The 10,500-nt window shown below is 39.3% G+C and overlaps 1 protein-coding gene across 1 annotated transcript in view; it reads left to right on the plus strand.

Annotated features, from left to right (window-relative positions):
* Positions 1-7,626, plus strand: part of klf15 (Kruppel like factor 15) — a 15,088-nt gene extending 7,462 nt beyond the window's left edge. The window contains exon 3 of the mRNA XM_061781469.1: positions 4,010-7,626. Within this exon, the coding sequence (XP_061637453.1) occupies positions 4,010-4,178 (169 nt within the window). The 3' untranslated portion in view covers positions 4,179-7,626. The remainder of the gene's footprint in view (positions 1-4,009) is intronic.
* The last annotated feature ends 2,874 nt before the right edge of the window (positions 7,627-10,500 follow it).

The raw sequence follows: 10,500 nt of genomic DNA on the forward strand, positions 1-10,500 counted from the left end.
CAATTCACCTGTCCACCTCAAACCCCCATCCCACATGCGCACCTTACACACAGGACAGATAACCAGGAAAAATTCCAGTTTAGATGGCCAGTGTGAAAAACGCTATGATCATTAATTAGTGGGTCGCATCTCATTAATGTGGTCCTTCTTTGAATGCGTCCTGGGTGTACATGGAGGCATGCAGTGCAGTAGTACATGCCTCATTCCAGTATTTGCTTAACTGTCATTTTTAAGGTGGGCGTGTACAAAGATGGTCCCACCATTCTAGGCTGTTATCCATGCCTAGAGGTGTGCACGTTTCCCCACACACTGATATGTATACTACCAGGTATGTGCAAGGCTGCAGTCACGCCAAGCTGGCCCAAGGGCGAATAGAGTCAAGTGCCCTCCAGTAACCCTCCGTTTGGAACTCTGTTACCTTGCATGCTGCACCTGCAACGTACAATTAGAGGTGGTAAAACTTCACACGAGTCGTGGTGGGGCTGTTCAAAAGCGAGGGGATGGAGACAGATGGGCACATGATCTGTCCTAACAAAATTATGAGTTAAGAATATCCATCCATCCATTTTCTATACTGCTTAGCCTGTTCAGGTTGATGGGGAGCTGGGGTCTACCCTAGCTGACTTGCAAAAAGCAGACTACAACCCGGACTGGTCGCCAGTCAGTCGCAGGCAGGGCACATATAACGTTAAGAATATCACACTATCTTTTACCAAACGCATGTCGCGTCATGGAGAGTATCTGTTCTTTATGATTGAGGCATGACCCAGCTTGAAGCACAGATAGTGTACGTGGAGCTGATATATGTGGTATCATTGTGAAAATCCATCCATCCATCCATTTTCTGTACCGCTTCTCATCACTAGGGTCGCGGGCTGCTGGAGCCTATCCCAGCTATCTTCGGGCGAGAGGCGGGGTACACCCTGAATTGGTCGCCAGCCAATCGCAGGACCTTATTATCCATCCATCCATTTTCTTTATCGCTTATCCTCACTCGGGTCGCAGGCTGCTGGAGCCTATCCCAGCTATTTTGGGCGGGAGGCGGGGTACACCCTGAACCGGTCGCCAGCCAATCGCAGGGCAGATCGAAACAAACAACCATTTGCACTCACATTCACACCGGGCATTATTATTATAATAATTATTATTATTATTATATTACTATTATCATCAGTAGTAGCAGTAGTAGTAGTAGTAGGAGGAGGAGGAGGAGTATTATGAATGGCATATGATCCACAGAGCATAAGTGGGAGCTGTCACACTTCAAGCAAATCAACACAAAATGAAAGCCTGAAAGGTTTTTTCACCCCTTTTTAGGTCCAAGCTTCTCCATTCACAAATGTTGTTTCAATAATGGAGAAAATGGGGAAAGATATTTTCGCTGCATGACTGAGATTGTAGTCACGAAACCCGATGATCATCACCTGATTTTAGATTAGGTTCCACTCTGACAGCTTCACTAGTTATTTTTAGTGGTTATGTGGTTTACTAATAGGCATGATTAAAAGCTAAATGCTGAAGTTGTTTGGTATGCATGAGTCACAACTACTCCAATCCACTGCGAAATAATATTTCCTAATAATACTCATTTTATGCTCAAGAACCAAATGCAGCAAGACCAGATAAAACTAAATCCTCTCTAAAAATAATACTGTATTTTTAAGATTATGAATATCATAGCGCGTAATTACAAAACAATTACAATTTAATTAATGTATATTTGTAAAAAGTACAGTGTAGATTATAATCAAGATAGATTTCAAATGTGTGTCCCTTTGCCTGATGTTGTTAGGCCACCAAGATCAATATATTACTGACACTAAAACAAGTAACATCATATAAAAACTTTACGACATGGCAATAAAAGAATTTATTCCACAGTTAAATAAATACCTTCAATTAGTCCTTTGATAGGTCAACAGTAGCTTGTTTTTTTCACCTAACATTTGTCAGTTCTCCAATTTTTTTTTGCCTTGAAAAAAATCTCACAAATATCCTTTTTTTGCACAATTCTAAAGCATAACATTTCCCCAAAACATAACTGAACATTTTTCACGTGACAACAATACAAATAAAGCATTATTACAAAAGCCGGATTCATATGACACAAACTGAATCCCGATTGGCAATTTTACCTATGACATCATCATCGATAAAAATTGCGCTCTCAAGCATCAATTTTGATCACTGCATCATTGATATCTCAATGAGCAATCAAGCAATGATTCATTTTAATTGTGCATTTCGTGCACGCACCGCAGCTCTGAACAGAAACTTTAGCGTTGAGGCAAGCAGTCAACCAGTATAGGACCACTAAACTAAGGGTTATGTGAAAAATGAAGTTAAACACAGTAAAACAAAAACAATGCTTGCTTTACTGAAATCTTGACAGTCGACTTTGCAGGCCTATTTTGGTTGACATCCAAACTGTCGTTCAACTCCGAAGGGTCTGCTGTATTACACTACTTCGCTGGCTTTCAAATTGTCAAAGGAACCCGTATTGGCACCAACTATAAATTCAACTTGGATGCATCAGTAGTAATACAATACCAATAAACATTAATCATTGCAGTGATTGCACCAATAAATTGTCGGACTTTCTGATCTTGCATTTCCCTTTTTAATAGTTGCACATTATGTACACTGCTAGTTATCCACTCTTTATTGCGGGGCCATTAAAATGATGAATAGACTGGTTATGTAATCTGTGTCTAAGGTGGAAATGACTTGAAATAACTGAGAGTGACCGCTTCACATCACTCCAAATTATCGCCCTGGGAGAAAAATAGGGACGTGTCAGGGATCAACCCAATGTTACAGATTAGTCTGATCTTAACAGCTTTACTAATACCGGGACGCGCACAGAAATCCTGTGTTGAAATGTGCAGACGCTACTCTATCATCCACTTAAACCTCCCCTGTCATGATATCCATGCTGTGGCGAGCCCATGGAGACCAGAGGCCAGGCGGGCCAGGAATAGACGAGGATTTGCGGCGCTGATGTGTTGGAGCTAAATACAGGCCATCTCCTCAGCTTCGCAGAAAGGATGCAGGCCAATACACATGCATAGCATCACGCTGCTCAGCTTACCGTCGTATAAAGTAGCTCGACTTTGCTCTTATGTTATTTGGCACCTTACAGCATATTTCAGTGATTCCTAACCACACTAGTGTGCTGTGAAAGGTGTGTCGCCGGAAATTAATAAATTTCACTTGCACGTTAAAAAAATAAATCCCTTTACGCTGACGTGTTACCTTGCAACCCCAGAGAAGCGGAAGATTGACATCTTGTTTTTCTTGTTGTTTCTTGTGTATCGAATTAGAGGCACAGGGTAGGGCCAGAGAAGGCGGATTGTTTTTTCACAGATCCTATTCATCATGTATGTTCTACTGTCAAGTCATAATGATTGTTTGAACAAAATTTGACAAAAAAATGAAAATAGCAAAATTCCCCCTTGAATTGGTCTGAAAATGATTTAATAACTGCAAATAATGTATCTTTTGTTCATCTATTTATGGGAGCGATGTACAGTCACAGGCGTAACACTGAAATGCTCTTCCACTAAATGACAGAGGGTACAATTAACCTGTGTAATCCCCAGTTGCCATTCATACAAAAGAATAATAGCTTTGTGTACAACAAAACAAGCTCAGATTTTACACTGAGTGCATAAATTTAGGAGTAAATTGAGACAAGATCATCATTATTTCAGTATTTTTGTGACATTTTAGTTTGGTGGCGTTTTGTGAGACTTTTCAAAGTCAAAATATGAGCCTTGGCTCAATAAAGGTTGGGAAGCACTCCATAATTTAAAGCAGAGGCTACTCGGTTTACTTCATCCTGTGTGTCAGAAAGTCATGCTAGCAGAGAAGTAAAACATTTCCTCTTCGTGATTGAAATATGAATGTAATGATTGAGCACCAAAGGAGGCAGGCTAAATATTGTGGAAAGTGTCCAGTAAGGCTCATTACGAAATGCACTAAATTGTCCCAAATCCCATTCTGGCAGGTTCTCTCGATCCGATGAGCTGTCCCGACACCGGCGCTCTCACTCCGGAGTAAAACCATACCAGTGCATCGTCTGTGAGAAGAAGTTTGCCCGCAGCGATCACCTGTCAAAACACCTCAAAGTCCACCGCTTTCCACGAAGCAGCAGGACAGGGCGCTCTGCAAACTGACCCCTTCGACCCCCGCTCTGAAAGACTGACGCTAAGCGAGGGGCGGGCGCATGTGACGAAGGAGAGAGGAGGACATGGGGAGGAGGATTCAAGTTTGCGCCGGACTTGTGTGTTCAAACACACGTGTGACGTTCGTACTGTGATCATTTAATGGGTGGCAATGAAATGACTGTATAAGGTAAAAAAAAAAAAAAAAAAAAGTTACTTGACACGCAACCCTCGTGTGGAATTGGAATAAGCTTCTTGTACAGAACAACTTTATTTTTGTCTCGCTCAATCTTGGGACTAATTATAATTGAAGATCAATTTGCTGTTCAGAGTATTTTTTACACTTGCAGGCGTGTATATTGTTTATGTCTAAAAAGCCTTCTATAAAAGTTGTATCACTGAGGTTTCTGGTACTCAAAAAACCCAAGTGATTCTTTTTTTTTTTTGCCTTTACGGAGCCAAACGTTGCCACACAGGATCAAGAAACACATTTGTTATGATATTAATTTAATATGCTGGACATTTTATTGACGCGATTTGTGAATAATTGTGGCCTTCGTTTAATGAGTCCCCTGCCAAGTAAAGGGACTACTAGTCGGTGCTTCTTAACTGAGCTTCTAACTTTCAAGTTCAAACAAGTACGCAATTGGTTTTGAATTATAATTTCAAATTTTTTTTTCGGCACTGCTCCTACAAGTCACTGCTGCAAAGAGTCAGCTGTGAACCAATTGTCGTCAAACTGGAATTGTTGGTGTATGTCAAAGCGAGAACCCAACACATATTAAAACGGATACAACTTTTGACTTGTCATCTTTAAAGTCCCTGTAAAGTGAAAATGAAAAGGTTTTCTACATTGACACGCCACAGAGAAGTGTCTTTAACAACCCATCCAAATTGAAATGATTAAAATATTCGACAAGCGTATAAAATAGAGCTTCAGAGTCATAAAGAATCAAGTCGTTGTCGCCGCTCTCAAATACTGTGGGCTTGTCCACTCAGTGCGCTCAAACCATTAACTGTCAACTGGCAATCAAATAGCAACTTCGTCTAGCATCTTTCTTATGCCTTTACATAACTACATCTTTGAGCTGTGACAATATATCCGCTTAAAGCTGTTGGTAGGGGACTTTTTCCACACCGCCACAAGGCACACTTAAGTGGCCATGCCAGTGCACTCTTTGAAGGCAAGATGTATTTTCGGGGTGTAGGCATAGCTGTCTAGTTAACTGCACATTGCAATTGCACCGGATAACCGCTGTAAAATATCAGGAATACTGTAATGGTGAAAAACAGTTTAACACGATAGCTCCACAATTGAGCATTTACTCCATAGTTCGCAGTCTTTGCAAGTTTTCAGCAATTATCTTCACACATGTATCGTGTATTCAGAAACAGATCTCTGAATTGACTTTACAGGGTCTTTAGGAAAGGAGTGTTTATGTTTGAGCCAGAATCTGCATAATTTTTATACTTTTACCAGCCACAACTCTCAACCAATCATCCTCAAACTGGAATTCTAGGTCAGTGTCAAAGCTAGCACCCCAACGTTATTCAAAGAGATTTGAAAGACAGCTTCCCAGGTTGCCGAAATGTGTTTGTTTTCAGCAATGCACCAATCTCATCTTCCTACCAGTTGTCTTCAGATTTTTGGAAGCGTAGCTGTCAAAACGTCCACCCTATTGTCCTCAAACTGGAATCCTTGGTCTATTTCATCGCAAGAAACCAATTGATTTTGAATGATATGTTACAAAAAGTGCCAGAGGGAGCTAAGATATATTTCTTTTTCGGCAATGTACTAGTCACAGCTTTTGACCAGAACTAATTATTAGTCAATATCAGAGAAAGAACTCTATTGATATTCAATTATATCTATCAGACAATTGTCCAAGGTATAACTGTGCCTTAATCAGTCACTTCCAAACATGTTCCGTTTTAGCACTTTCAATAGATTGTGTCTTCATACACCAGGGCAATAACCCCGATCAGATCCAAGATGCTGCAGTTCTGCTCTTTTCTAATCAGAGGTTTTGCACTGCTTCTTTTCTGCTTCTTCTTCCATACATGGAAGAGTAAATGCTGCAACGACATTCCTTTGAGCTTTGAATAAGTTTCTCTGTTGAATGGCAGGAAACCAAAAATTTGGAGAAAAAAAAGAACATTATAGAAGAATAACGTTTGCTGCCAAAATCATGACATTGTGTAATTTGCACCGGCATGCAAGACATTTCTGTTTGTTTGCCCTCACTGAATATTTTGAGAGTTGCCGTGTTGTTGTATTGTGGTCAATCTTGACTCAGATCTCAGCAATCCCTTGTTTGCCACATCTGGTCTAAATGTCTAGCATCTGACATTTTGTCACATGGCAAATGAAATCAAAATCTGGTGCTGGTTTATCTTTTTACCATTCAGGAAACACTTTGTAATTGTTTTTGTTAGAAGTGAGCCATTTCCTAAAACTTCAGGCCTGCCTACATCTGTGAAGAGTGATTTCCTTTTAAGCCACTGTGGTAAATACGAATGGACTGTGGTCAATAATGCATTTAAAAGTGACAAAGATTTGGTCAAGAGCTAAAGACGCAAAGCCGCTGGTAATTAAACGTATGACATAACAACATCATATCTTCAAATACACTAAAATGAGCAGATCAAGTTTGCTCGAAAAACAATGCACCCGACACGGAACTTTAGCACTGACTACAGAACATTGGAGGGATCTTGGCTGATCTACCAATAGTTATAGTCCACTAAATTAGGGAATCTAGGGTCACTTTGGCAATGATTTAAACAGTTTTCTACAAATATTTACTTATTCTTGCTAACTGACTGCGTTCAATGCGCATTTATCTACAAATCTGGATCTATTTATCTTTGAGCTGTTTGCTTTATTGTCTGGTAATCAGCAATGACACTGAGTCATTTATAGTAAATTCCTGGTTCAGCCTGGCCTGAAATCACATCTTTGGGTTTATAGTCAATTGAAAAACTTGAAAATATGACATTTTCCTGCCTCAAAATGTGCCTTTGTTCTTGGATTCTGAGGAAAAAGCAGCTTTTGCTTCCATTCATATTATTTTCTTTTTTGTGTGTGTCTGTGTTGTATTAGTTAAGGTATTGTGGGAAGGCCAACAAATTCTCTCATCGGTTTGAGACTAAGTTTATAGATTGCTGAATTCTAAATTGTGTAACTTTTAGTGTTTGAGGTGAAGCATGTGAAAATGGACCGTCATTTTTGTCAATTGTTTTTTATAATGTAAACTCATGAATGTATGTTGTATATACATTTGAAAGGAGAAAACTGTAATGTTCTGTGATCGTGAAATATTTTCTGTAAAGAAAGTGTATAATAGATTCAAATACATACTTATAATATGCGGCTCATGTCAAATGGCTTTATTAAAAAGGCTTTGTAACAATTTTATGTTTAGATCTACAGAGTAAAAATGTAATATTTTTGCATTCATTCCTCGACCCAAATTGCATTTACAATAAAATAAAGGCAAAGCCAACTGTGTTTTATTTTTTTAGCAGTATTTAGAAAAAAAGAAGCCATAATACTAAAATGTACATGCACAAGCAGGCAATATCTGCGTCAAAAAAGGACAAGTAAAAATTGATGATCAGACAATGACAAATAATATTTTTTGCTTAGTAGAAAACTGATAAATCCTTTATCTGATGTTGAGCTTGAGTTGTATTCAGGGCCTTCAGAACAACTTTGAAAGTGGGGGGACACAGTAGTTTTGCGGCACTTTTTGCCACAAACATAGGGTAAATAAGGGACAAGAAGGGTAAAAAGTGGGGGGCATGTGCAGTTCTCCCCGGTTCTGCCGCCTCTGAATATATTGGTGCTAGAACAACAACTGTAAACATGTAAATTGTAATTGTAATACTAATAATAGTAATTGTAAAAGGTAAGCTGCATCGCGTCATTAACCGAAATGGAAGTGCAAGCCAAAGCGCAATGTTTTGAAATCCCAGCTGGACACTTTTTATACATCCCTAATAGTGGAACTGGGTAAAAGGAAATGTCTACCCTACTTTATCCACAAGCAACCCCAATGTGAACACGTAGAACAGTTTTCAATCAGCAAGGAGTCAATCTCTGGTAGGTATTTTATTAACACAACAACAGCCAAACGAGGACAGGCAGATCACAGCTGGTACAGACGCAAAGACTTGACTTACCGGCGTCTGAATTTAGAAGCAAAGAAAGCGATCTTCCACTTCTGGTTCACTTTCTGTGTTTGCGTCATATTCTGTGTCCTGCTTTAGGAGATGTTCCAATATGTTTGTTCCTGCAGAACAGAATTCCACATGTATTTTCATGTGAATAATCAAATAGAGTTGCAAAGGGGTTTCCATTAAACTTTCAAAACAATGAAGTTCCATTCTCAATAACTTTCATACCATAATTTTTTTGATTAACATAAATTCTAATTCATTCCCATTTAAAGATTCTGACTTTGAAAAGTGCTAAATTAATCAACTCAACTAACAAAGAGTTGACAAAATTTGTTTTTAATTTTTTTTAAATCTAAATAAAATTTCCCAGTTTGAAGGTAACACTAGCTGGGTTTAGAAGCTTAAAACCCAATAAAATGCTCTATACGGTATAAACGGACAGCACGCTGGCCGACTGGTTAGCACATCTGCCTCACAGTTCTGTGGACCCGGGTTCAAATCTGACATCGCCTGTGTGGAGTTTGCGTTCTCCCCGTGCCTGCGTGGGTTTTCTCCAGGTACTTCGATTTCCTCTCACATCCCCAAAACACGCATGGTTGGTTAATTGAAGACTAATTTGCCAATAGGTGTGGAGGTGAGTGCAAATGGTTGTTTGTTTACATGTGCCCTGCAATTGGCGGGCGACCAGTGTAGGGTGTACCCCGGCTCTCGCCCACAGTCAGCTAAGATTGGCGCCATGCACACCCGCGACCCGTTTAGAAAATGGATGGATGGATGCATAGATAATCAAAATAAACAGGCTGAAACCAAAAGGAAATGTATTCGGTTTCACAGGAGTAGATTATTTCTTTCTAAAAAAACGATCAAAAGTCATTGTAAACGGTTCAAGCGGGAGGCTGTGTTCTGTCTGCGCATGCTCTGTCTTGATGGACATGCTTAGTGATGTCATCGTTTTTGCACTTGAAAACATGGCGACTTTCAAACAGAGCTGGTCTGCGATGGAATGCTTGGTTTTTACTGCTTGCAACTTTTTTTCATCAAGCTGTTGCTTTCATAAGTGTAAACAATAAATAAAGAAATCATAACTACTGTACCGAATGGATGACTGACCTCCATCTTGATAAAATCAAGTGGTTTACATAGATCTGCATGTCACACATCTGTAAAATGTCTGTTCTGATTAAGTAGTAGCGGCAGATGTAAAAAAAAAAAAAGAAAAAAAGAAGAGAAAAAAAGAACAACCCCAAAAAGTGGTTGTTTCCTTGGGAATACTGTATGTGTGCCAGATATATTCTGACCATAAGCCGTTAACTCAGCAGTGCAGCGGTGTAAAATGCACACGTCATTTTCCTGTAATTGTAGGAAGGTAAATAGCAGCTTGCCTGCATTTGTGAGGGCAATTCTATCCCAATCTTGACAAAGTGTATTCAGTATTGTCTCATGCCTTATTTATGGTAGAAAAACAATTATGCAACACAGTAAAAAGGACCAAGGAGTATAACATCCATTTGACATCAGTTCTGTCTGAAAACAGGGGGAAACAGTAAGCTTTACAATAGATTTTTCCCTGTTTAGGCTTGCATGTGCAGTGATCAGAATAAAGTATTGTCGGAAAATGCCCATATGTGTGTATGAAGAGACTAAAAAGTGCGTTTGTGTCACTTTGGGGCCAATGTCCTTTTTCTTTCTTCCTGAGTTCTGTGAGGCATAACAAGTATATTATCATGCACCCTTTTGTATAAAGAATATAAAGAAGCACTTTTTTGCGATTATGCTCCGCTATTTGCAAGCTACAGTACAATAGTATTGGTGCATCTTCTGACAAATCTGATGATGGTGTGGAATTGTGGAATTTGCCATTCTTAAACGTTTGTTTCTCTGTTTGTGGGCTGCATAAAGCAGAAACTACTTAACTTTTGCTTTAACTTCAAAGCATTTTGTTTTTTGTTTTTTTGTCTCATGGCATTCATTCAAAAATGACGCATTCTCCAACCATTTCTATCAATTACAGTACACTGTTTTTGAACAAGATCTTACATTCTGGGAGAGCAAGTTCCACATACCGGTACTTTGACACTCTTTTCATGTGTTAAGGGGCATTTTATCCTACAGTATGTGCTTAAGTCAGAAAAGGTGTGCATCAGCATGCTTT

Source organism: Phyllopteryx taeniolatus, chromosome 1 (assembly GCF_024500385.1).
Source record: "Phyllopteryx taeniolatus isolate TA_2022b chromosome 1, UOR_Ptae_1.2, whole genome shotgun sequence".
NCBI classification, from domain to species: domain Eukaryota; kingdom Metazoa; phylum Chordata; class Actinopteri; order Syngnathiformes; family Syngnathidae; genus Phyllopteryx; species Phyllopteryx taeniolatus.